Source organism: Eumetopias jubatus, unplaced genomic scaffold (assembly GCF_037043125.1).
Source record: "Eumetopias jubatus isolate StellerSeaLion01/CBP00866 unplaced genomic scaffold, mEumJub1_p1.0 scaffold_3, whole genome shotgun sequence".
NCBI classification, from domain to species: domain Eukaryota; kingdom Metazoa; phylum Chordata; class Mammalia; order Carnivora; family Otariidae; genus Eumetopias; species Eumetopias jubatus.
This window is the reverse complement of record NW_028274809.1, coordinates 100,164,126-100,191,930: the sequence shown is the minus strand read 5'-3', so window position 1 is coordinate 100,191,930 and position 27,805 is coordinate 100,164,126. Positions and strand designations below refer to the sequence as shown.

The window sequence follows — 27,805 nt, the reverse complement described above, 5'->3', positions numbered from 1 at the left end:
AAGAATGTGTGTGTGGGTATTGGGTGTATTAATTATGATTGGAAAAATCATGTGATGCCCATTAAATAGTATTCACCTTGGGCTTGTCTACAAATACAGATACGGGTTTCCTCCACTATTGCAAAATAGAGTATACCTATAAAGCCTTTTATAAGCCAAAATGGTGTGAAGCAAAGAAGCAATTGCCATTAATTTCTATGAAAAAATTTTTGAGCATTCCTAGACCCAAAAAATAACCTCTCTTAGGCTTTTCTGACACACGCCGTACTAAGAGACACACAAAATAAATTGAGATAAAGCACAGATGCTCAGATACAGTTCTAAGCTCTGGCGGCTTGATGCTGAGATGCTGAGTGTCGTTCCCAGGGGAGGAGCTTGGCAGCCCACCCTCACCGCCAAGGTTACACACTCCCTCTTAATGGCTCACGGCTAAACAAACACTGAAAACTGTTTGCACTTTCACTTTTTATTGTAAAAGCAAAAATCTTTTTCAGATGTCTTCTGGTCAGCAACAGTAGGTACCAATGTAGGTCTTTTGTGAAAGCAGAGTGGCCTAACACAAGCTTCCGAAAGCAGGGGATACCTGTATGCTTGGCAATTAGGAGCTCACAGTGTTCTCTGGGGTCCGTTATAGGCAGGTTATAGAAAAGCTTTCTAGCATTGGGATGGTCTAAGGAGGGTGTCTGAGACCGCCACTTCTCTTTTTCAACCCAAGAAGACCCTGATATCCAGAGAAGGCAAGCCCACGGTCACCCAGCTGGTGGGTGCAGAGATGGAGTTAACACCAAGCACTCTAGACGCAGTGCAGGTTTGAGAAACAGTGTTTAATCCAGGTGTCTTGAGTGTGGTGTTGGGTACATTTAGAGCTTGAGGCTGGGTCCAGAGCAAAAAACTTGATCACCAGGTGAAGCAGTTTGATGTTTATCCTTCAGGCCAGTGGTTTTTAAACTGTTGACCACTCTAGGCAGTAAGAATTCTATTTTTCATCATGATTCGGTACACACACACACACACACACACACACACACACACACACACACACACACCCTCCAAAATAAAAGTTTCAGACAGTAGTACTTACCCCTTTACTACATGCAAAGCACTCTGGTGTGTCCTGTTCTCTTATTTTTGCTTAATTTATGTAGATGCTGGCCATACCTGCTAAGGGACTTTCATGTCCCACTGATGGGTCTCAACTGGCTGAGTAAAACACTCCTTTAGGCAGTGATTTGCTTTTGAAGGCGTTAAAGCAAAGGGGAGCCCCAGTCAAAGGATAAGTCTGGCAAATGTGCGCGACCTGATAGGAATTGAATCAGCAAGCAGAGCAGCTCGACCTGCTCGGTCTGTGGTTGGACTGGAAGCTCAGGTCTCTAGATTCCCCACTGCTTGGCAGGGACCCGTTCACCTTTCCAGATCTGCGGGTTGTCTTTCACAGATCTGTGTCCCTTTGCATTGTTGTCCTTTCTCTACTGAGTCTTTGTCTCCAGGGCCCAGCTATTTTTGCATCTTCCTTTCCAGGCCGAGGACAAGAAAACGGCACTTCCCTCAGGGCTCTCGGCTGCGGAAAAAGCTGATGCCCATGAGGAAGATGAGCTTCAAGCTGCTGAAGAGGTGTGTGGCCCACGTAGGTCCCTGGGGTTTCTGCTTCAGTCATCTGGGGAAAAATTGCCCCTTCATCCCCAGCTTTGCAAAACGGCTAGCTGCCTCCCACACTGCTGTTAGCTGGCCTCTCACACTCTTTCCAGTTTCCTTTTCTCACCCCTTCTCCCATGAGCCTCACTATGAGAGAGCAAGTAAACAACCCTTGGGTTGCACCACAAAGGTCTGTGTAGAGGAAGGCTTAGGCGCTGGGGTCCACTCACTGCTACTTCTCCCCATTTCTCTTCCAGCAGCGTATTCAGTCGTTGATGACCAAGATGACTGCCATGGCGAATGAGGAGGTGAGGGGAGGCTGCGCGGGGGGCGCGGTGTGGAGGTGGGGACGTGGAACCACCCCGCGCTGCCCCGGGGGGCCTCCTTCCAGAGGGACCCCCTTCATCAGAGCCCTGTCTTTTCAGTCCTCAGTGCTTCCTCTTTCCTTAGGGTCTTTCTTTCGGGAAGCTTTTTTACCAGTGCATAGCATTGCCGTCCTTGGGAACCTCTGGGGGTCTGGAAGGACCCCTGGGAGGGTCCCTCTACCCTCTGTAGAGGAGCCGTGGTTCAGCCCTGCCTCTCCATAACCACTCATGCCAGAAGAGCCCTCGTCTTCTGTTTCCTTCCCACGCCATCGGGGTAGAAAATAGAACACCTCATTTATCGTTGGTCTTCCAGAGCTCAAGTCCTGTCCAAAAGGTTTCACCAAGGGCTTTGAAAGGATCCCTCCTTCTTAGGGCAGGAAAGGCCTGTGGTAGTTAAAAGATATTTGGAGAGTTCTAAGATTCCTGTTCCTCTCCCATTTGTCCTTCTTTTTCCCCTGAGTCGTCAGCCCTCCATGTTTCCTACGGGCTCTGTCAGTGATGCTGAGGAAGAGACCCTGAGATGGGGTATTTGGGGTAAAGAATGATTTCCCAGGGGCACCCAGGGACCAGGGAGAATCTGGCACAATCAACCGAATGACTCAGAAGGTAGAGAGATGGCTTAACATTTGGCCCAAGGCTTGTTTTCCCCATTCCTTTTTGATGGATATCTAAACAAAAGCCAGGGTATTCTTCCCCCTGGGAATATTACCTGTTTTTGCTCTATGACTCAGAGCGTTCAGATTTTCCAGTTCTGTGAAAGACAGGCATGACCTAGAAACCTCTCTCCCTGTGATTGCAGAGCCGCCTCACCGCCAGCTCAGTAGGCCAAATTGTGGGACTCTGCTCCGCCGAGATCAAGCAGATTGTGTCCGAGTATGCAGAGAAGGTACGTGGGGGCCCGGCTGGAGTCTTTGCCTCAGGTCATGCCCCCAGGATTTGTTCTGTGTCCCTACACCCTTTTGCATCATCGATGGAGTCAAGTTGTAATTCACCAGCAACATTTGTCAAAAACATGCATGCCATGCAAAGCTGTCAGCATTTGCCCGTTAGCTCAGTTAATTTTCTTCTGCAGTGCCTATTTTTCTATACATATAAAGAGAAAACCTGTCTCTCAAGAGCAATGATCGCGTCTGATAAATAGATTCCTGAGGTATAGCACAGACATTTTTCCTTCTCTACCAGGTTTCTTATAACTCGGGCTCAGTTTGGTGATTGGGTCTAAGAATAAGCTTTGCCACTTAGGAGACAAACTCCATAACTCAGCCAAGCCCAAGGCAAAATTTTTTGTTCCACTTTATTAAAAGGGTGTAGAATGAACTAAAGCCTGAAAGTCATAATTTCAGTGTTAGATTTTTTTCTATCCTAAGAATGGGCAGCAGGACCTTGACTATTTCAGGGAAACAGTGATTAATCATTTTGCACGTAACTGATTCTGGTCGGGCTAAGATGTAGTATCGGTAAAATCAGATTTACAGGGCATTGTTCCACATCCTTCCTTTCCCGGCCATACTCAATCCATCCCCCTAAAATGTTGATGTCTGTTGAAACATCCAGCTTTGCTTTCCCTGTCTCAGAACCTTGACCACAAATTAGTTCTGCTCCGACCCTCCGTGCAATATTCTCCTGAAGTGATTTTGCACAGATGATGTACTTGGGAAAGGGATGTCTCCTGAAACTGAGAGTTATGACCTACTGTAAACACAGCAGGTGGTCACCTCCCACCAAGTGAGGGGTCTTTGAGCAATACAGTGAGTAAAATGGCTTAGAATGTCTGGGGGTGCGATTCTCATGTTTCCCCTATGCACCCCCCGCCAAGTCAGTGCTTCTTACTATGGGTTTTCTAATCCAACTTTCATAGAGTCCAAAGTGTCCTCTGTTTCAATTTGCCACCCAGGAAAGGTGACTGTGGTCAAAGTGTCCTCAGAGATTTGACCGGAAAATGACTTAGATAATCCTAAAAGTACAAACCAGCTTAAAAGCCTTCAAAATGTAGTTGAGGAGAATGATTCATTCATTGCCCCAAGAAGAAAGTTTCTTGATTTGTGGTCAGCACACACATGGATGGCAAGAGTGTGAATCTACATTTGCCCTTATGTTGCCCCATATCATTGCTAAATCCAGTTTTTTAAAAAAGACAGCTAGAAGATGGGGCACTCACTGCAGGGGCCCTGACTTTTGTCTTCATACTTGCCCACTGCAGGCAGATAGGAGCTCAGATTATTTTAAGAGGGAAAGCAAGCAGGCTGACCCTCCTTTGTTGGTAATATGCCTCTCCTTGCCTGGGAGTCCTGAAGCTTACCTCTTTCTGCAGTCAGCTCTGCATGTCCATGTCTCCTGGATCTCTTATCCCCTGAACTTTCCCCTCCTCACCCTTGTAGAGTGATCTATACCCAACACGAGTGGCTGTACTCTCTACCTCCATTCCATTCTTCCAGAAGAGAGTGACATTAGAAGTAGTTTTGGACAGGTCTCTTTCTAAGGACATATATAGTTAAACTTCTCATGAAGAATTAGAGGTCCAGAGTTCACTGCTTGATTGTCTGTGTTGTTTGCATTATGTATGTAGATCGTACAGCATCAAAGGTAATGATTTTTAAAATTAAATCCTATTAATCCTATTCCCATATCACAGTCATCTCACATTTACATATTACCCCCCAGGGTTTGTCCCACATATCCATGGTTGTTCCTAGTTGCAGCTATCATGTATATCTAAAAGAGGTAGGGTGATAGAGTTAAAAAGACAGCATTTGAAGTCATATCTTGGTTCATACCTGTCCCCTCTACTTCCCAGCTGTATGACCTTGGCCAACCTATTTAACCCCTCTTTGCCCTCGTATCTCCCCCTATAAAATGGGATAATATTACTTTGCTGTCAGGGTGTTGTGAAGATTAAGTAAAATGTGACTAAATGCCTCAAACGGTGTCTGGCACGTGATAGCTAATGGTCGCTTTCATTTGCTTTTTTATAGTCTGCATTTTTTTTATGTCATTTCAAATCCTAAACATTTTCTGTGTTTCTAGCCTTTGCAGTTATTTGAATATTGGATAATCCATGTGTTAGTACAGCCCAATTCCTCAAACATTTCCCTATTGTTCGACTTTTGTTTGTGTTTGCCATTGTGGATAACGCTGTCGTAAACTCTGAGCAGGTAGTTTCTACTAAAAGGTTTCCTAGGAGTTGGATGTTGGGTTATGACTTCTCTTTGTTGCTTTACAAATAAGCTGTAACAACATAAAATACTGTCAGTGATGAGGGGCTTCACCATGGCCCCACATTTCCAACTTTGTTCATTTGTCTAACTTGCTACTTTAGTACCATAAAATGGCACCTCTTTCAACCCAAGAGGTTGGACCATGGTTCCATGTTTTGTTTACTCTCTTTTCTACTATGTAAATTGTCTTTTATTCCCTGTACTCATTTATCTTTTGGATATGTGATGTTTTTCTTGTAAATTTGTATATAGTCTGTATTCTATATTTATGTATTTCATCACGGAAGTATTTCTTGGCTGTTCTTTTATTTTTGAATTGCTTTTCATTATAAACAAGGAATTTGTACCCCTAAATCAGTAGATCTTTTTGTTATTGTTTCCAGGTGACAGGGTCATCATTTTTCCATGGATCCAGTAAAGTAATCCATTACATTTCAGTTCGTCTTTTACTGATTATGTTTAATTCTTTAACTTATGTAGAGTTCACTTTTATTTAGTCTAATGGGATCTGTGCTAATTTTCCTCCTCCTGTCCACTCTCCTAATACCATTTATTCATAATTTATTTATACTTACTTGGAGATAGCTTACTGTATTTTTGTGGTTTTGATCTAATTTAAACTGTATATGGACTCTTTCTTTATTGGTTTACACTCCTCTAATTTTATGCAAGTTCCATGGTGAAGTTATGTTTGGCTTTGTTGTAGTTGTTTGCATTATTGTCTGCTCTTGTTTTATCAGTGGCCTCCCACCAGAGATCACGAGGAGCACACTGTAGTTGAACAGTAGGATTTATTGCTGGTACTGGTTGGGGAGACTGTGCACGAGCGAGAAGCCATACAGCATCTCAGTAAGGAGGCATTAGAAAAGACGTACTATGGGATTTGGGCTTGTTTTAGGGGTTTTGAGGGAAGGACCAAGAAGGTAGGGGCTTTGCTTTGTGTTGGATGTTTTAAGGAAGGGCAATTCTATAGAAGAGTGTCTAAATAAATTTTATAAGATGGAGGAATGAAAAACAATTAAAAAGATGGGGTAATGAGTCAGGGTTAAAGCGGTGTACTCATATTAGCCAGTATAGGGGGATGTTTGGTCCATTTTTGTGATTTGAGCAACGATTAGGTTTTGTCCGTGTTCAGACATGATTACAGAGTGGTCATGTTTTTGCCTTCATCTTCAAGACCTTGTGTGATGTTGACATTCTTTGGAATTACCTATGTTTAACACCAAGACCTAGTATGTGCAGGGCAACTCCCAGCAACATCAAGGCCTTGCTGAGAATGCCAGGTCGGCTTTCAGATGCCAGAGGCTACTTTACTTTTTCTCTGTTCATATAATTAGTTATCTATTGCTGCATAGCAATATTACTACAAAGATAGTAGCTTAAAACAACACACATTTATTATCTCACAGTCTCTGGGTCAGCAGTTGAGCATAGATTAGCAGGATTCTTTGTTTAGGACTCTCACAAGATTGCAGTGAAGGTGCTGCCCGGGGCTGCTTTCTCATCTGAGGCTCAACTGGGGCAGGATCCACTTCTAAGCTCATGTGGTTGTTAGCAGCATTCAGCCTGTTGGCTGAAGTCCTCAGCTCTTGCTGGCTGCCAGCTGGAGGCTGCCCTCAGTTCCTTGCCATGTGGCCTTCCCCAACATTGCCACTTGTTTCATCAAAGCCAGCAAGGGAGAGCACCTCCTCATAGGCTAGACATTATACTTCTCTGTAATAGCTATGTACATGCACTCACATCTGTCCCATCACTTTGCTGTTTTCTGTTGGTTAGAAAGAAGTCACAGGTCTCACCCCCATTCAGGGGAGGGGCTTACACAAAGGCCTGAACACCAGGAGGCAGAAGGATAGGGCTTTTGTGGGTTGTCCACCACAGTGTGTTTGTATTTCACTTTAATCTTACTGCCATGAGGGGCGCCTGGGTGGCTCAGTCGTTAAGCATCTGCCTTCAGCTCAGGTCATGATCTCAGGGTCCTGGGATTGAGCCCTGCATCGGGCTCCGTGCTCAGTGGGAAGCCTTCTTCTCCTTCTCCCACTCCCCCTGCTTGTGTTCCCTCTCTCACTGTTTCTCTCTATCAAATAAATAAATAAATAATATATATATATATCTAATCTTACTGCCATGAATTGGGCTGATACCAGGCACTGGCAATTTATCTAAAATCCATGCCCTTACCTTCAGGGTTTCAGTAATGAATCCCTTGAAAGTGGGGGTGGGATTGAGGGATGCCCCAAAGGGAAGCCATCAGAGGCACTTGAAAGAAACCCAAATTAGGCTGTGAACAGGATGGATTTTTGCTTAGTGAAGAAAAGGAAAGGGACAAGATAGTTTTGGGAGGATGAAAGAGTGAAAATGATTTTGTGACCAAGGAATGAATCGAACAGCTGGCCTGGTGCAAGTTGGAAACTTGACAGGCATTGGGATATAAAAATGTGGTAAAACACATGTGCAGGCTTCTCTTTGATTTGTAACGTTCACAAGTTCTTATAGTAGTGTAACATGATAAGTAGCCCATGTGTTTCAAAGCAAACCTCTGAGATATGTAACTCAATTTAATATGGTTCCTGTAAAGCAGCAGGGAAGAGGAATGTGAAGAAGCTTCCAGATATATAATTCATGAGCTCATGTAGGCTCTTGGCCAAGGAGCAGCATCTCCCCTTTTTTTTCGAAGGGTAATGCCCTTCTCAGAATGTGCTAGATGAGACACTGCTGTGCTTTTTGGTGTTGATGTCTAATATGCTCACTGCATCTTAGCATTCATTTTTACTGGGAAGGAGAGTCTGTGACTGTGATTTGCAAAGCGCTAAAAAGCCTGACTGTCCAAAACCCACTTCTGCTCTGCAATCCCCCACTAGCTTGAGCCAGAAGAAAGGGAAGGAAGCTGACCCAGGGAAGGTGCCAGGTCCCTAGAAGGGCAAGTGGGGACTCTCCCTAATGCCACATGTTAACCAACCATGTACCATTTCAACCACTTTCATACTTGACAGCCAGCTAAATCATTCCTTGGTCAGCATCTCCCTGAGACAGAATCTTAGAACATTTTATAAATCTAGAAGCACAGATCTGCCTTGGGGAATCAGAAGAATCTATCCTGTGTGCCTTCTCTGTGCTCGGTGCCTTGTATACCACTATCCCATTAATTCTCAGAGCAGTGGGTTGCCTCCTTGCATATTATCTTCTGCCTTCCTTCATCATTATACTTACTCATGTGCAGCTGAAACTCTGTTTATGTGTATGTGGACCATGCTTTACTCCTCTCTGTAACCTCGGAGCCTTGCCGAGGACCTGGTAATGTTGGTGCTCAGTATGTAAGTATGTGATTTTATATCCATTTTGCAGATGAGGATACTAAAGGGTTCAGTAACTTGTCCAGTATCATGTAGCTAAGAAGTTCCAGGTTCAAATACAGGACTGTCTGACTTTGAAACCTGTCTCCTTGGCAAGGTAGAGTGTCTGCAGGGGAAAGCAGGGAAGGCCTCCTTTGCCGTCATCCTTCACATCTGCCTTCCAGGCTTGCAGTGACAAAGCCTCTTTAGATTCTTTCACCATCCAGCTGCCTACCTTGGGCTAAGTAGAGAGAAGAGGCCAGGTCATGTTGGGAACTAGCCACAGAAATAAGTAAAATGAAAATGGTGTGGCCCAGGCACTCACACACAATCACATCTATGCTGCTAAAAGCTGTGGAAGTTTCTGTTTGGGGTGTGTGCATATGTGGCTTTTCATATCACTGGAAAAGAATCTCCTACAACCCTCTAGGTTGTAACATCCTGGCCAGAACACTGTCAACTTCTTGATGAATTTTCGGCCATCAAAGGACTTATTTGTGGAAGGAATTCTTTTTCTTAATAGGTTTCGGAAATGTTCCTTTCCGGCAATTAAGAAATTCTGGCACCATTGCTTCTGAACTTTTGATTCTGAGGACCATTCTCTGGCAGTTAATCGGAAGCCCAGACTGTCTTGAAATTATATCTTTCAGGAGCACCTGGGGGAGCTCAGGTAATTAGAGCTGGGTGTAGCCGAAAAGAGGTCATAGCCAGGGTATGGTCAGGGCTGTGGATATAAAAGCACAAAGGAAAGAAAGTCTCCTCTAGAGAATGCAGACAACCACATTTGGTTAGACTTTGTCCCTCTCTTCTGTGATAATTTATATTCCACTATGATGCAAAACCAGCAAAGAAATCTGCCTCTTAAGTTCTGCACTCGCTCACCTGGACAGTATGCTGTGTAGGAGCCTTTTGTTTGCAAGTGATAGAAGCTGCCCGGAATGGAATAAGCAAAAAGGGAACGTTTATCAGCTGTCATAACTGGGAGGTCTGTGAATGCCGGGGTCCTAGGGACTCCAGCAGGCTTGTGTCTGTCATCTCTCTGCCCTGGCTTCACTTTGTTTCTCTCCTCTGTTGCCACCTGGCAGCTTCACCACGGACTGTCAGTCTTCTAGCACCCTCCCCGCTTCTGTGTGTGAAGTCCTAAGGACAATCTCTGTTTGCCATGGCTTAGGTCACATATTCCTCTGGGGGCCAATTGTCTGGGCCAGGCGGCGGCCAGCCGCTTGATGGGCAGCCGGTCTGGAGTGAGAATGAATAGGTGATAGTGGACCCCTGTAGGAACTGTTAGAAACCAAGTGATGCTAGGCACACGCTGCAGCTGGCACCTCCTCAGGGAATTTGTCTAAATCGGATGGGATTAACCCAGAAGAGTCAGTTGTTAATATGTCATCCACCCTCTTGAGGTAACTGCCTTTGTGTTGTTGTTTCTCTACCCTGGTTTTGTATTTCCAGGTAGGGCTATTCCAGTTAGCTTTTTCAAACATTTACAAAGAAAATTGGTATCATTTTGGAGATATTTTCAGTCTTTGACTTGGCTTCTTTTCTGCCAGAGGACTGACAGAACTGAGCCCCGAGATGGGATGATTTCCTCCTGCAGCACACACCTGTTGTGCGCACACAGTGTCCCAGATAGCGTCAGGTATCGGGGGCAGGGCAGAGGTATGAGGAAGACGAGGGTGCTGCCTCCAGGAGCTCCTAGTTAGTGGCCAGTCAGCCTGTAAAAAGAGAAATTACAGAATAATATAACCTGTGTGATCTCAAAGGGATGCCAGTTGCTATTTGGTTTGTGTTGCCATTTGAAATGTCAGTATGTGCCCAAAGCCAACTGGTTGGTAAAGTGGATATTGAACTTTTTGTCCTAGGAATAAATAGGCAGAATGGATGACTTTTTTTTTTTTTAAGATTTTATTTATTTATTTGACAGAGAGAGACACAGCGAGAGAGGGAACACAAGCAGGGGGAGTGGGAGAGGGCTTCCTGCGGAGCAGGGAGCAGGGAGCCCGATATGGGGCTCCATCCCAGGACCCTGGGACCATGACCTGAGGTGAAGGCAGACACTTAACGACTGAGCCACCCAGGCGCCCCAATGAATGACTTTTTAAAACTATACCCAGTTGAGGTGAAATGGAAAGGGATAGTTTAAGGGGGGCTGGGGACTGAGGAAAGTTACCGATCCCCAGGGACCTTGCTGAGATTAGCAGATCTTGGGAACCTTTGGAGCTGGGAGACCCTGACTACTTTGTTATAAGAATCAGGCCTGAGTCAGAACCACTGTGGCTTCTAGTCAGCTTAGATACGAAATGTTTCTAATCCCATCAGCCAGCCCCACCACAGAAAAGCATTTTTACCATTTTTTCCAGCAGCATTAGCATGTGGAGCTAGGGAAGAAATATGGGACAAGGGAGAAGTTGTCTTCTTGGGAACCTCCTGCTGTGACCACAGATAGAAAAAAGGGTTGGTGTGTTTTTTTTTTCCCCAGGGGTTGGTTTTGTTTTTTATTTTTTATTTATTTATTTATTTTTAAGATTTGATTTATTTATTTATTTATTTATTTATTTGTCAGAGAGAAAGGGACAGAACACAAGCAGGGGGAGAGGCAGGCAGAGGGAGAAGCAGGCTCCCCGCCGAGCAAGGAGCCCGATGTGGGACTCAATCCCAGGACCCTGGGATCATGACCCGAGCCGAAGGCAGCTGCTTAACCAACTGAGCCACCCAGGCGTCCCCCAGGGGTTGGTTTTTATACTCCTTCCTTCTGGACTGCGTTTCTTCACACAAGGTCACGAGTGTTAGACAAGTCACACCCTAAATCTGTAAACTTCCAGAGGGCCAAGATTTCATCTTTCATCTCTGTATCTCTGTTGCCTAACGCATAAGAAATGCTCAGTAGAGGCTGACAAGTGTCTGCAAGTTTGTGCGGAGACTCACCCAGTGGCCATGAAGGGTGACTTTCCTTCCTAAGATGGGCTTTTCTGTGATGTCCTGTGGCTCCACTCCTGGTAGCCTCCGTCCAAGCACTGCTAACTACGCGCTATTTTCATTTGTCTCTACCTGTCTCCCAGGACTAGGCTGTTTGCTGTAAATGAGGGCTGGGATCATTGTATACACCCAGTGCCCAATATAATAGGGTTTTCATGAACATTTGTTGAAGGGAGGAAAAACAGGAGGGAGGTAGAAGACAGGACAAGAAGAGCTTTCAAAACTCTCTCTTCCTCTGTGGCACAATTTAGGCTTGGAGAAAATGTGGAGGATAACAGCTTTATTTGTGAGTGAGGCGGTTTTCCCTGACTAGACTGTGGAGGTCCAGGGTTAAGGTCTGTGTCTCTTTCTATGTCCCCACTACCTACCATTGTGCCTCACACATAATAGGGTCTGAGTAAAGGTTAATTGAGCAAAGCAAAGGAAGGTGGGATAGCAAGATTTTAAACTGTAATCCGAATTTAGAGATTCAGGAACCCTATAAATCTGGAGAGAATGATGCTAAATGTGGGGTTTCTAAAATATTCCAAGATTTCCTAAAATCTGAGGGACTGATGCAATACACAGTAACAATAAAAAAAAGAGAAAACAATGGTATCAGCTAATGAATTGTCGACCTGGTAGGATTGTCTCAAGGTGCATAGCACAACCTATACCTTTCAGAGTCTTTATCAATTGGGATAAAGGCATAGAATTAATTTTGTCAGTTTTGGACATCACTTAAAGCTAAAAAAGAAGAGGTGGCTAGCATACTGGAGAAAAGAATCAACATTCAAAAATATCTTAGATTGAAATGTTGAGCCCAAACAAATTCATTTGTTAAAGAAGGTATATGTGAACTGTTTCATTTCATTTCAGAAAAATCAGTGATACCAATTCAGGATTTGGTGAGCCTACCATCTGACCTGACAGTAGTTCATGGAGATAAAAGTGGGAAGTTCTCAATTTTGTTCATGCCTCCTAAATGTTAAGTGCTTTCTGGGCAGATATACCATATTGCCGACCTTGGAACCCAGAGCTGTGCCTTAGATTCAGCAGTTACATGAATATGGGTCTTTGAGATTCATGGGATTTCATTAGTGGGAGTCAGGAATATTGAAGAATGTTTATCCAGTTTCGTCAATGGAAGCAAAGAGGGTGAGTGATAGTCCCATCCCATCTGCAGGGCTCAGACTCCAGTGAAGAGTACTTGAAAAGGTCACTTGTCAGCTGGAGTATTTCTAGAGGGTAGTAGCCAAGATGGGGAAGGGCACTGACATGTTTTATAGCAAGGGGAGAGGAAAGAGCTGTGGATACTTTTAGATAAATCTGTTACGTGAAAGAGCAATTATACTTAATCTCCGTTGCTTCAGGGAAGAATGGCCATGTACGTGTTTGAGTCTTTGCAGGTCTGATTCTGTCGGTTTCTGCTGGCTTTTTGCTCATACTTTGTACATGCTTTCAAATTTTGATTGTGAGTTCATATGCCCTGGAAATTTACCAATAGAAATTCTTTGAAGCCTAGAGCTGAATCTCTGTTCTTCCAGAGGGGATTTGCTTTTACTTCTGGCAAGCATCTGGAGACACCCCAGCCCAAGTCCATCACATACATGGCTTGACTTGTGGGTTTTTTGGACCATCCACGTAGTGTGTGCATTTAAATTACAGAACTGGACCAATCTGTTACAAATTCTCACTGCAGATTTTTTTTCTTCTTTCACTTGTTTATGCAAAGTGGTTATTGAATGATAAAAATCAACACTTGAGATCACCTGGTGTTGGCAAGTACTTTCAAGAGAAAAGCCAACCTCAGTGGTTATATATACTTTCCTGGAGCTCCGCTTTCACTAACTCTTGGGCCTTGCAGGTTTTCTTACATTCTTGCTAGCGCATAGGTTTTTTTTTTTAATATTTAAAAAATAAATATTCTGGGGTGTTTGGGTGGCTCACTTGGTTAAGCATCTGACTCATGATTTCAGCTCAGGTCATGAACTCAAGTTCCTAAGCTCAAGCCCCATGTTGGGCTCCACACTCAGCAGGGAGTCTGCTTGGGATCCTCTCTCTCTCCCTCCCACCCCCCACCTCCTGTGTGTATGCACACGCTAAATAAATAAATAAATAAAAATATTTTATATCATCTGTTTATTTGCTTTCAATAGAAGGATTCATCAAGGTGCCAGAAACTGAAGTCCGTCTGTTCGGGACATAGAACTGTATCATGTGATAGGGATCTTTCTTACTGACAGCTTAGGGATGGTATTTTAGTACGGGGAGGGAGGTAATATAGGAGAGATTCCTATTTTAAGAAGAAAGTTGATATGTAGATAACCTTTGGGGTCTCTTTCATTATAAAAGTATATAGTTCTAGCTAAAGTAATCATTTTTTGTTTCTCTTAGGAATTTACTATTTTGAACAAAACTAATATTATCGAATGACATTTAAATCTGGTTCCCCTAACAGTGGAAGTTGTGAATATCTGTCAATTGTTAGGAAACATTGAATCTGCACTAGAAGTCGTCTTAATCCACACTGCAGTTTTGAAAGCACGTTCTTAATCTGAAATTGTTGAACAAAATTAGATTGGTTCTTTAGCCCTCCCTCCAGTGTAAACACAAATGGAATTATTTGTGGATGATTGGCATTCGTGGAGAGATATTGCACTTTTCATGTAGAAATCCGTTAAGATGCCCCAAGAATTTACATTTTTTCTGTCAAGGATTTACTTTAAAGTTTCCTCTCCTGTTCTCCATCTGTCTAGCTTTGTCTCATCCTTCCAGATCAACTTCATCATCTTCAATTTCCTTCTCACTGTGACTGTCAGTGACCAGGATGCCAGATGCTCTAAAAACCTGTTTTTGCCTTTATCAGTCTGCTCTAAAGACCTGTTTCTGCCCTTATCAGTCTCTAGATTGCTTAACAAAAAGTATGTTTGAAAAATAGAGCCATCAGCTTTCCATTGCCTAGGTTAAGACTCTTCAATTCAGCTCTAGAATAAATTGTTATATCTGCACAAAAATAACTTCCCATTAAACAAGGCACTTTGCATAGCACCATCTCTAGACTCAAAGGCAAACAGAGGAACCTACAAATTCATTGAACTATGGGCCTGTTTATGTGCATATTATTCATTTTAATTGGGCTAGAGAAATGTCAGATATGGAAATGGCATTTAGTATTCTGATATTATCATACATTAATGCTTTGCAGATTCAAATTTAAGGGACTGCACTTAGCAATGAGAATTGCTACCTATCAATAAAAGAAAGGATTTTGAAAGCCCATGTCTGCTTAGAGCATATCATAACAGATATAGTCAGTTTGTAGAGTGACTTCAAGGTTCTTTCTGTGCACTGTAAGTATTTTCTCTCTATGTGTATGGTTCTCTGAATCACCTGTCTAGTGAAAGAACTTTCCTCTCTCAATGTTATATAAGTGATGGATGGGCCCACTCCACTGATTAGAGTTCCTTCCTAATAAGGCTGCCTAATCAATGGTTGGGACCAATACATGATTCTCTAGTGAGCCAGGCCGCTTAGATTAAAGTAGTGGTTCTCAAAATTTTCAGTTTCAGGACCCTTTAAGAACTCTTAAAGACTACTGAGGTCTCAGTAGCTTACATATTAATTCATTTACAAAGAACAATAATAAATGCTTTATATATTAACATTAAAGCAATGATATTATCACATGACATGTAACATCTGGAAAACCTCACTGTATAATCATGAGAGAATAAGAATGAAAAAAATGGGGGCGCCTGGGTGGCTCAGTTGTTAAGTGTCTGCCTTCGGCTCAGGTCATGATCCCAGGGTCCTGGGATCGAGCCCCACATTGGGCTCTCTGTTCAGCAGGAAGCCTGCTTCTCCCCCTCTCACTCCCCCTGCTTGTGTTCCTTCTCTCACTTTGTCTCTCTCCATCAAATAAATAAACAAAATCTTTAAAAAAAAAAAAAAGAAAAAGATTTTGACCCCAAAGACCCCTATGAGGGTCTTGAGGGACCATGTGGCTAAACATTAAATCTAGATAGATAGTAAAAGAGGGAGAAAAAGAGAAAGAGATAGCCAACTAGCCTGGAAACCTTCTTTCCAGATATCAAGATAACTACTGGTTTTCCTGTAAGAAGCGTTCTTAGAAGCGAAGTCAGAGGCCTTGATTTTAAAACAAAGTTGTATGTATGCCAGGTAGGTAAAGAAGCTGGGTGGGAAATACACTTTTCATGGTCTTAGGACCTTGGCCACAAAAGCAGTTCATCAGCAAACCTTCTAAAACTTGGAGACACCATCCAAGCCAGACCAGAGGTGCAGAACAGCACTGAATGAGTATGTGCTTGCCCCCAAAGACTGAGGGAAGTCTGGGGGGTAAGCGAGACACTGATCCCCTGGAGCCTGCCAGCCCACAGCTCTATCTGGTCTAGAGCCACACAGGCAAGTTGGAGGAGGTCAGGATATTCAAGATAATCCTGACATCAAACATAGGGACATAACCTGTGGGGTAGTTCCAATGAACAGGGAATTAATTCTATTTCAAATGTCAATAAATCATGAGCTAGAAGGCTTATGTAATTCTCCGAGATAAGTTAAATGCTCTGAAGATATGCCAGAGACATGTAGGAAATCAATGTCCAGGAATCTGAGTTGGATGTTAAAACCCAAATCTGAAAGTGAATTATAAGAAAAAGCTATTAAATATATAGCAGACAAAAGTGGCCAAATTAATGGCATAGTTCAGGGTGACACCATCAAAGTAAAGGAGATATAATTAGCTCATTATAATTCTGTTTCCGACAAGTGATTTGGAAATTGAGAGGGAGTGGTCCTTCCTCCACCCTCTTTTTTTATACTCAAGTCATTTTCAGAAACAATTCTCCCTCCCTAGACTACAGGTTGTGAATATCTTGATACGACCAAATGTATTTTTAAAAGTTAATTCCAATTCCCAGAGATTCAGATAAGCTGGAGTGACAGTTTCCACAGTCCCAGGTTTCAAGGCTAGATATGTTGTAATACCAAATGCTTAGTTTTTCTATTTCCTTGATGGCCCACCAGTCCAGGAGATGGAAAGCCATATTCCTTACTGTTTTATGCAGCCATATCCTGCTGGTTGTTCCCCACCTCCGGAGCCATTAAGCAGCAAAAACTCATCATCTGTTAGTAGTGCAGCTGAATTATTCAGGGAAATCCTTAACCAAAATAAATGGTGACTATTCCATCCAATTTCTCCTCCTCCTCACTTTCCCATCTCTTTTCCCCATGGGCAGATCTTCTAGACTTTCAAGCTTATGATTACTGCTAAAACATGCAGGAAAAATTAAGTACCTAAATAGTTGTGTTGCACTTGGGCTTAAAGTCAGTACTTAGTTTGGTACTGGGATACTTCCAGTCAAAAAGGAAATGTGGTGGAAATAGGCATTTGTTTAATAAAGCTCATCTAAGCTCTTTTATGATCATCTAAGAAGTATTAGAAGGACTCCTATTAACAGTAGGGGCGCCTGGGTGGCTCAGATGGTTAAGTGTCTGCCTTCGGCTCAGGTCATGATCCCAGGGTCCTGGGATTGAGCCCCACATCAGGCTCCCTGCTGAGCAGGGAGCCTGCTTCTCCCTCTCCCTCTGCCTGCTCCCTCTGCTTGTGCTCTCTCTCTGTCAAATAAATAAAATCTTAAAAAACAAAACAAAACAAAAAAAACGTAAAATTGACCTTTTGTTTGTCCTGAGGCTGATGTTTGTGTTCCGTGTCCATAACAAGCTACCTCCTCCTCTGTGTGGTTTCTCAGTGCTTTTGCTGCATTCACCCAGAAATCTCTCCCTGACTCACTTCAAGGCCTGACAGGTCTCTGCTGCCTGCTCAACCCTTTTTCTCCCTTCCCTCCTCACATTCAGTTTAAGGAATCTCCTGCTGCCCCATCAGCCACTTCCATCCCTCTCAGATCTATCCTCTGTGAACACCAAAAGAGTAGAAACAAGAAATGGTTAAAAGGGAATTGACCCATGAATGGGGGGCGGGGGGAATAAACTAATAGGCTGTTTGTTGCTTTTCATGATAAATGCTTCCAAACAGTTAAACTTTTTGACCATGTATTTACAATACTTCAGTGAAAGTGAATCATTTCATCATTCTTGATAACTCCAGAGCAGTCTTACAAAGATATTGATATGACCATGTTCTTCCTTTGACGGTGCCTGTTGCCTATATGATACCAGCATAACGACAGTTACATATTCCTGTGCACATGCTGATCCCTCTGCCAGGAATGCAGATTCCCTTGATAAGGATCTTGATCATTGTGTTAGAATCTTCTTCTCTGGACCTGGGTTTTGCATAAGACCCCATGGCTGCCCTGGCTTGGTTTTGACAGGCTGCCGAGTTGTGCTCTGCCCCAGGGTAAGCAGGGATGGGTCTGTCTTTTGTAAACTGAGGTGGGCTTACTAAATCCTTTGGGCTTGCCCTCCCTGTTTCCCACAGCAGTCTGAGCTGTCAGCTGAAGAAAGTCCAGAAAAATTAGGAACCTCCCAACTTCATCGTCGAAAAGTCATCTCCTTGAACAAGCAGATTCTGCAGAAGACCAAACATCTGGAAGAGGTTGGTGTTTTCTTTTTATAATTTCATTCAAGTAATATGAAACTTTTCTTCAAGAAGGGAGAGACTGGGGAAGGAGTGAAGATGTTTATTTTAGAATGGAGGTTCTAGAACAGGGATTAGCACACTATAGCCCTTGGGCCAATCCAGCTGCCACCTGTTTTTGTAAGTAAGGTTTTATTGGAATACATGTACATCTATTTGTTTACATACTTTCTGTGGCTGCTTTCAAGCTCCAGGGGCAGAACTAAGTAGTTGCAGCAGAGACCACATGGCCCAGAAAGCCTAAAATATTGAATACTTGGCCCTTCCCAAATGTGGCTCACAAAGCCTAAAATATTTACCATCTGGCCCAAAATGAGAAAATTTGCCAACCTCGTTCTAGAAAATCACAAGACTTAAGAATAGCGTTTATTGATTGACAGATGTTCACTGAGCGCTACGCTGTGCTAGGCATAAAACTAGGCTGTGGAGATGAATGAAGAACTAACTCATTCTTTTCACACAACATCCTTGTGGAGGAGTAGTGTACTACTCTTATCCTCATTTTATGAATAAGGAAACTTAGAAACAGAGAAGTGAAGTAGTTTTGCCTGTGATCACACAGCTTACTAATGGTAAAACCAAAATTTTGAATATAAAGATCTACCTCATTGTTTTGAATTGACTTCATAGTGCAACATATTGTATACATACTGTAATTTACTGTACCCGTCCCCTGTTCATGGGTATGTAGATTGTTTCAGGGTTCCCCCCCCAACTGCAAATTTATGTTACCATGAACATCTTTGTACAGTCATCTCTGTGCAAATATGTAAGTATTTGTGTAAGATTGATTTTAGAAAGTGGAATTGCCGGGTCAAAAATACAGGCGTTTTCTATTTTGCTCGAAACCATCAAATTATTCACCATTTTACCAGTTTTTATGTCTACCAACAGTATATGAGAGAATCCAAACTCTTTAAATCCAAGAACTCCTGTTCCAAGATCATGCAGGTGGAAAGCGAGCAGGATGCCCTCGTGGCCTTGGTGACAACCGTGGGGAGAGTCCTAGCCCAACAGAGACATGGAAGGAGGGGCAAAGCAAGAGAAGGAGTAAAGAGCATCTCATGGTCCGCAGCTAGTAGGCAGCTGAGCAGAAACCTGAGATTGAGGAAGGAAAGCGGAATCCAGAAAGGGGGTGGTAACCCGCTGCTGAATTTGGGGGTGAGTCTAGGGGTTAATGATGAAGAAGAAAATGAGGGTAGGGCAATCATGAAGGATTCCAGCAGGATAAAAAGTAGGCTAAGCTACTGGGGCATCCCCTGTTTGAGAAAAGATGGTCAGATGAGCAGATGAAGAGAGCTCTTATTAGTTAAATTAATCAAAGGGAAGAGATGAGTCTTCCCTTCTTAGCAAGCTACGTCCCTGCCAAGATCCAGCTCGCGTGAGTCTTTGTTGTGAAGCCTTCCTTAGATGCCCTGTTGAGCCAGACTCTCCTTGGTCCTCCTCTGGGCCTGGCTCTGCCCCAGCTATTCTCATACTCTGATCCCCAGCTCACTGGTCAAGATCCTTGCGGGCAAGGACTGTGTCATGTTTGTCACCTCCTCCCACACACCTCATGTGAGCAGAGCACTGGGCAAATGTCAGAGCGGTGGCTGGGTAGGTGCGCGGGTGAGAGGTGGACAGGAAGGTGCGGAATGCTAGGACCCCTTTCTGGAGCCACAAAAGGGCTTCAAGAAAGAGTTCAGTCACTAGTATTTCAAGAGAAAAACAAACTCTCCAGAAATGCTCTCTGCCGGTTACACAACATGTCAATGAAAGTTGTCATTGCACAGATGGCTTCCTTTAAAAAGGGAAAAGCCAGGGCCACCTGCTTCTCTCCTTTATCACTCTTGCTCTGTGCTTGAGTCGGCTACTTGATAGGCCTTGTTGGAAAGGTAACCATTCATCAGACTAGAAGCGTGATTTAGGAGTAGTGATTTCTGAAGGCGACATAATTCTTAATGGGTTGCTTACATGTTCAAGGATGGGGCAAATTATTTTGAAGCAGTCATTGAGATACAGGATAAAATTTCTCATTGCTAATTTGTATGCGGGTAACCACCAGAGTCTGATGTCATTTTCTGCCACTTTCCCTTTTCAAAAGTGGAATTGTACAAACCCTCTGAGCTTTCGATGAATGTTTTCAGATTTCTAAAAGTTCACAGACAGCATGAGGATATATCTGTTAGGAAGGAAAAGAGAAATGACATTTTCCTGATGTAAGTTTACAGTCATGTAACTTTGAACAGGAAAGGTATTTCATTTTCTGTCTCTTCGTGTTGAAGTCCTGAATTTGTTCTTCTATCTCAGATTGTTTGCCAGTCAGTCATTCTGTGCTAGAATCCTGAGTTGTGAAATGCAGTTTGTATTCTGGGAATGGGCACAGTGGTTAAGTGAACTGATTGTAGCCATACAGAAAAGTCAGACCTGGATTTGAATCCTGGCTTTATCAGTTAGCAGCCGTGAAACTTTTGTCCAGTAACTTAACCCCTCTGAGTCTTTATTTCCTCATCTGTAGAATAAGAAAAATGTCTTCTTCCATTGATTGTGTAGATTCAATGATAGGATTTATGTAGAATATCTAGTTTGTCACCTGATGTGTGGTTGGTGCTAATTATATGAATTTTTTCTTCATTTGTTGTTGGCAACCATTCTGAAATTCCCACATTCACTCAGTTTAAACTGTTGAATTTCCATTTTCCCATCTGTGAGACGGGGATCCCACCCACAGCTGTGCTGTTGTGAGGACTGAATGAGAGCAGATATCTTTTCTCTTTCTTTCACAGCTGCAGGCAAGTCATACCAGCCTACAAGCCAGATACGATGAAACAAAGCAAACTCTGACAGAGGTGAGGAGATTTTCAGAACCGCTTTTGACCTGCACCACTAATGGAATGCCCTCTGTCGTCAGTCTGTGTGGGGTCTCAGGGCTCGGGGCCATCTGGGGACAGAGGACAAGCACATGGTAGTGCATGACCCCTGCCCTCAGGTTACCCGTGCTCCCACGTTCTAAAGCCTCAGCCATCTTGGCAGGAGACATTGCCATGGGCCCTGAGGATCGGGAAGGGCTTCCTGTGGAAGGCCAGGCTGATGGGCAGGGCACGGGCCTCACAGAACTTGAAGGGCCCCTCACGGTGAGTGGGCCCCACTCCGCTACAACCTCCACAAGCCGCAGGCCTTAGAATAGCTTCGAAATCCTGAATTCTTAAAGACTGAGAGGGTTTCTTTTGATACGATGAGAGAACTGCAGAGGGCTGTGATTTGTTGTTCAGAATTGCCGGCTTACTTCTAGGCGGGATGGGGGACAGGGTCTCAGGAGGAGGAGGGCGATGGGTATATTTCAAACCACGTGATCTGGGTTTTGAGTGTGCCACCTCCCATCAGCCGGAGTGTTATTTACCTCCCACTTCTCATTGCCTAGGCAACCAGGCCAGGAAAACAAACGCTTCTGATGCCGGCTCTGTCATGAGGGGTTTCGATATCTGTGTCCCTCACGTTTCCATAGAAAGCTGCCCTCATCTGGATGTGATGGTCCCTCCTCGTGATTTTGACCGTGCTCAAGCTCTAGCTGTATTCTGCAAGGGCCGCACGCAGGGCCCGCCCAGTACTTCCCTAACTGTGTGGAAGCCAGACTGATCCTCAGAGACCTCTCTGAGACTAAGGCAACCACCCCCCTTCTTTAAATTTCACATGAAATTTGCCCACTTCAAATTCTTGTTTCTGTAGCCATATGTGGCACCGCCTTGCTGTCATGCTGACAAAACTTTGTAATTCTGACCTGGGCTCGTCTCTTCAGTGATTGTCGGAATGTTTGAAAAGGGCAGGCAAAAGAATGAGAGTTAGAGTGAATTTTTTTTCATTATTTCCAAAGATGCCTGTGTTGCATTTGGACAGATGAGCTCTCTTTACACTGCTCGGTGACTGCATTCCTATGGGTTGGATGGCCGACTCCTGGGGTGGAACCCTGCCGCTATCTAAACGTTAATGCCACAGAGTCCCTGGCGTGAAGTTTGCCAAGTCATGGATCAGTTTTTGTATAACCATCTGGGCGAGATTAAAGGCAAAGCGTCTTGATACCAATTTCCTAAGACACTTACGTGCTTTAGGATATAAATCCTAAGTGGCTCTCAAGTCATTTTCTTTGTCCTAAGTCGGGTATTTGTTGAGCTCCTTTCGTGTGCTAGAAGGGTAGGGAGTGTGATTTAAGTCAATAATAGGAGATGGTGTTCTTATCCTCAGATAATCATAGCAGCCAGCATCAGTGTGTGCTGGGTGTGCCCTGGGCACCTCCCTTCTACCAGTCCCCGACTCTCCGTGACCACACTAGCAACGCTGTTACCATCCCTGTTCTGCAGATGGGTTACTGAAGCCGTGCACAGGCTTCCAGAACCCCAGCACTGTCTGTGTGGCCCCAAAGACCTCTCCGAGGGCTCACTCTGTATAGTAGGGCAGTCACACTAAGTCCCATCTATAGGAAAATGGGATCTGTACCAAACCTGGCACTCAGCAGTTTCCGAAGAAGCCTGACTGGTCAGAATACTGAAGACCAGACCCCTGAATAAGTAATGAACTTCACCTTTGGGTCTCAGCCTCCTTATCCGTTCCATTCAAGGATTGGCCGACACAAGCACTCTGACCCCTTTCCCCCCCATGGGCCCTGGTTTCACCTTCTCAGTGACTCCTGCCCTCCCACGGTAACCTGGCGGCCTCAAAAAACAGGGAAGACCTGTCTTTCTGGCAGATTGGGTAAAGTCGAGCAGGGCAGGGAAGGTCAAGGACAGATGGCAGCACGTGACGCCCGCAGAGAGGCTGCGCGCCCCTGCAGAGGTGGGCCGCCCGCAGCGAGCCTGTCCACTTTTTGGTTTCGGCAATCCCGACTTTAATTTCCTGTGTGTGAGGTTGGTTCTTTGTAGTATATGCAGTATTCTCTCCCATTTCTCTCAGGGCATTAATGGTGTATAAGGTTTTTCTTGATCTATAAACTGTCTTCTGATCAAAATTCATTTGTTCTGTTTTACCTTTCTCATTTTGTGGTCTTACCTTCCTTCACGTGTCTGATAGTCCTTGGTGGTGTGCTTATCCTTGATTCTGAAACTCCCCGTTACCAGCTGCGTGTGTTCTGTCCCCATGGCCTCCAGCCTGCTTCGGGTGATTATTCTGGAAGGGTGGCTTCTACTGTTGGGTGAGATCAGCCAGTAGTAAGTGGTATTTGGGGCCTGGGCACTCCGCCTTTCACCCAGGTCTGGCCGATTCTGGGAGCCTGCCTGCCTCTGGGGCTTGAGCTCCAGCTCGAGGGTAGGGGAGCCAGGCTTCACTGCTTAGCCCAGCTGGCTCTCCCACTGTGACGCCAGCCCCGCAGACCGTCCTTCCTGTGTCTGCTGATCCCGCACCGCAGGCCTCCTCAGCCCTGCCTCTCTGTTGGCCATCTTCTTGGCCCCGAGGTACCCGCTCCTGTAGTTGACCCTAATTGTCTGGGTTTTTTAGGACTTGAGGCAAGAAGGGCTGATTGCAACTTGTGCTCTTCTGTTTTCAGCTAGCACCCTTGGAACCTTTTTTAACTTGTTTCTTGTTTTTTGGGGTTTTGTTTGAGTAGGTAACACAATTCACATAGTTCAAAATTCAGAAAGTACAAAGGTTGTACCGCTGTAGCCCAACCATATAGTTACCTGAGGGTAACTGGTCTCTTGCGAATCTTTTCAGAAATGTTTCATGCATATACAGGTAACATGTATATCCTTTTATACATGTATACATTCAGGGTATACATTCCCTTATACACACTGGAAAGACATGGCATTGATGTTTTGTACATTGTTTTCTTCCAGCTAACAGTAGATCCTAGAGATAAATCACCATAAAAGAGCTGCTTTATTCTTACTTTTTTTTTTTTAGCGGCTTAACATTCTGTGATATAACTGTACACCTTATAAATGGAAACCCGAGTTTCTTTAAAATTTCTCTTTTTAAATCCTCACTGTCTGACTCAGAAGAAGAAAGTGAAGCTATTCAAGAAGATGGATTTAACCTAGCCCTGCTCAGAGCCATGACCGTGGTAGTGTGGCATTTCAACCAGGTCTGTCTCTCGTAGCCTCTTCTTACTTCCCCCTTCCCACTGACCTGCCGAGAGGCACCTGCTGTCGGCACTACTTTTGGCTTTCCAACCATCTGCTGCTGTGACTTAGAGCTATTGCCAAGGTTTCTTGTACCAAAAGGACCTTTCCGTGCTGTCCTCCCCCACCCCATCCTGTTTCTCTCGTCCACCTGTTTTCTCCAGCGTGCAGCCAGGTCCGGTGGGCTGGGCCAGCGGCCAGACGCGGGGTGCAGATGTGAGCCTGGGGAGGGAGGATGCACTCACTCTGCTGTCCTCCCCAGTCCCGAGCGGCAGCACCTTCTTTCTCTCTCGCAGCTGAAGCATCACAGTGAGAAGCTGGACAAAGAGCAAGCGGCCCTGGAGAAGATAGAATCCAAAGCGGATCCCAGGTGAGAGGCTTCAGCCTATGTGTATTTTCTCCTTGAAGAAAGTTAAGTCTGCCAGTGCCTGGTGGTTTATTTTGTTTGAGCACAGGACCAAGGAGCCCAGGGTCATTGCCTCCAGCCCCACACAGGTCATTTCCTTGCACATGCCCTATCCAGAATGTGGCGACTCCCCGTTGCTCGGGCACGTGCTGACCTATGGTGCCGCCGCACAGAGCCGGCCCCCTCGTTCTCCTGATTCCCCTTGGGAGGAGAAGCAGCACATTTTTACTTTTGCTTTTCTTGGTTTTTCTGTTTTTGAGAACCAAATAATACATTCGCAGAACAAAAAGGCATGTGGTGAATGTCTTCCTCCCTGCCCCCCCCCCCCACGTGCCCCAGCCACCCAGTCCTCCTTGGCGTCAACCCTGGCTACCAGATTTTTTACTGTTAACATTTCAGCCCCGCCTCTTTGGGATTAAAGGTGCTTAAATTAAAGATTAAAGGTGCAGTATTTTACTTTATTTTTTTTTATTAACTAAGAAACAGCTGCTGGGATTTTTTTTTCTTCATTTTAAATTGTCTTTAACAATGCAAGTTACATGTGAGATTCACTTACATTTGACCTTTTTAGCACCAAATCGGTGAGGTGGTCAAAGCTCCCTGGATGTCACTCATTTGAATGATAAAAAGCCTCAGGCACGGATTGAGCAGCCCCAGATTTGAAGTACATTTTTTTTTTTAAGATTTTATTTATTTATTTGACAGAGAGACACAGCAAGAGAGAGAACACAAGCAGGGGGAGTGGGAGAGGGAGAAGCAGGCTTCCTGCCGAGCAGGGAGCCCGACGTGGGGCTCAATCCCAGGACCCTGGGATCATGACCTGAGCCAAAGGCAGACACTTAATGACTGAGCCACCCAGGCGCCCCTGAAGGACGTTTTTAGCAAAGAAGTACCCACAGATTACTTGGCTTGATAATTAGAAACCCTTCTTTCATGATATGGAGCAAAGTCCTGTCAGATACTTGACGTTTTTATTTTCCAGTTAATTCTTTTAATGACCCTAAGCAATTTGTTTCCTTTTCATGGAAATTAGAAACGGTTTATGATGCTGTCTATGCTCTGAGGACTGTTGAGTAATTGGTACCAAGGATCCAGGACTCTTGAAACTCATTGATGTTTCTGCAGTTGACATTTTAATTCTGGGTTCTGTGATGTTTGTTTGGACGGGGCCTGATGGGCTTGGGTATATAAATGAGTAATAATGTCAGTTAAATGTTAGTCATTATCACTTGTGGAGAACCCATTAGACAGTCTTGGGAGAGACAAAGGAAAATAAAAAGGGAGTCCCTCTTTAGCTGGGGGCTTGGTTTTAGTTGTGATTCAGAAAATCCTAACAGCTTTCCATATGTCATTGTTTGGTCTTCTCTCTTCAGTATCCTGCAGAACTTGAGAGCACTTGTAGCCATGAATGAAAATCTGAAAAGTCAGGAACAAGAGTTTAAAGCACATTGTCGAGTAAGTGTTGCTTGATGTCAGCAGACCTTGAACCAGGACTCTTGTGAAATCTCTCACCTTACTTCCCCTTATCCCGTTGTGGCGTCCTACTCGGGTGCCATCGGAAAAGTAGAATCCTGGAGCAGTTCTGTCAGTTGTGTAAGATGAGTAGGGTGCTACAGTGGGTGCCCCCCAGGGGTGCCGGAAGGGAGTGAGATTAGTAACTGGGTGTGCCAAACCCCAGATTGAGAGCACAGTCTAACAAACACTAATTTACAAACATATATGTATGTATATATTTAAAAGTCTTAGAAAGTGTGAAAGAATAACATCATGTGAACCCAGGGCTGTCCTGTAAAAGTAGGTTGTCTGTGTGTCGTGTGATAAGCCCTCGTTCCGGGCAGTCCAGCAGAGGGGCGGTGCGTGCACAAGTCCATTTCCTAGCTTGTCTGAGTTTTGTAAATGTTTGTTTCACTTTTAAAGGAGGAGATGACACGGCTGCAGCAGGAAATTGAAAACCTGAAAGCCGAGAGAGCACCAGGTGGAGAGGAGAAGGTAAATACAGGCTCCAAAGGACCTGTTAGGTGCTGTTGTGACTTCTCAGTGGAAGGATTTCTGGGGGACTGCAGCAGAGAGTCTGACGCTAAGAAGGACCGGCCAGTTCCCATAACCTGGTCCTCTGAACACACACTTCCCAACTCTTTTCAGCACAGGATTTTCTTAGATTTCCATGCCTCCCCTTTTTCTTCCGCTGGTGGGTAAAAGGCAGCAGTGGGTGTGCACCAAGCAGCCACCCCAGACGGCAATAACCAAATGACAAGTCTGGCCTCTCTCTCCATTTAGGGAAGGGGCATTTCTAGGAATTCTGAGCTCTGTTTCCCAGGGAACCTGTTCTCTAAGTGTTGTACGGCTTTATTGGTCCCATCCTCCACTCCTGCCTAGGGACAGGCCCCACCCCTAAAAGGCAGGGGGAAGCAGAAAACAAGAGGTAGCGTCAGAGCCCCAGCGCACCGAACATTGCTGGATGTACGGAACACGTCCGACCAGCTGCTCTCAGGACAGAGGACTTGCTCCTCCGAGGAGCTAGTGTGAGCTTCCATTAAAAGTTAAGTTAAAACACAGGCCAGAAAGAAAAGTGTTTCTCTCACCAAATGAGATTGTAGGGATTGCTGTTTGTGTTTCCCCTTCTCACACTTCGTTCCAAGCTCATTCCCTGAGGCCCCCTGTGCTTAGATTGCGCGAGCTGGACATGGTCTCAGAGTCCGTTGACTGTACTCCCTCCCTTGAGAACTGGCTGGGGCAGCTCAGGGCTCAGGGAGGGGAAGAGGCGGTTCCAAGCCAACCAGCACCTGTCCACGTGCCCTCCGCTCAGGGACCGGGCCCCTGGCTGTGTAGCACGTCGGTCTTGGAGGTGCCTCCGTGCTGGTGGCACGGGACTGGCACGGAGGAGCAGCAGAGTCTGGCCTCCCAGTGCAGTGGTATCCTGGGACCGTCATCACACAGCTGGTCTTTCCGGTTGTTTCTAGAACCGAACCTTTCGGGCTCAGTTCGTCAGCCCAGTCAGCCTCTGAGTTTCTACAAATTAGACTTTCAGGATCCTGTTTCTCTTCTTAGCAATCACATCTTGTTAGAGGGATTATTACGTTCAAAGACAGTTGCCGTTTAGCTTGTTTGGGTGTGACACCCATTTAAGAATTTAAAATCTGGGGCCCAAGGACACGGTCCCCCTTCCCCACCCCCACCCCTTCCTACAATGCAGAC

General features: G+C 44.7%; 1 protein-coding gene across 2 annotated transcripts in view; it reads left to right on the top strand.

Moving 5' to 3' along the window:
- The window catches only part of CCDC93 (CCC complex scaffolding subunit CCDC93), an 87,192-nt gene that overhangs the window by 38,657 nt on the left and 20,730 nt on the right, over positions 1–27,805 (top strand). Inside the window, exons 9-16 of one of the 2 annotated variants that reach the window (XM_028101293.2) lie at positions 1,519–1,611; positions 1,893–1,940; positions 2,797–2,883; positions 17,957–18,073; positions 20,881–20,943; positions 24,501–24,574; positions 25,984–26,065; positions 26,528–26,599. In XM_028101293.2, the coding sequence (XP_027957094.1) occupies positions 1,519–1,611; positions 1,893–1,940; positions 2,797–2,883; positions 17,957–18,073; positions 20,881–20,943; positions 24,501–24,574; positions 25,984–26,065; positions 26,528–26,599 (636 nt within the window). Of the gene's footprint in view, positions 1–1,518; positions 1,612–1,889; positions 1,941–2,796; positions 2,884–17,956; positions 18,074–20,880; positions 20,944–24,500; positions 24,575–25,983; positions 26,066–26,527; positions 26,600–27,805 lie in introns of both variants that reach the window. The other variant, XM_028101292.2, reaches the window with a different exon arrangement.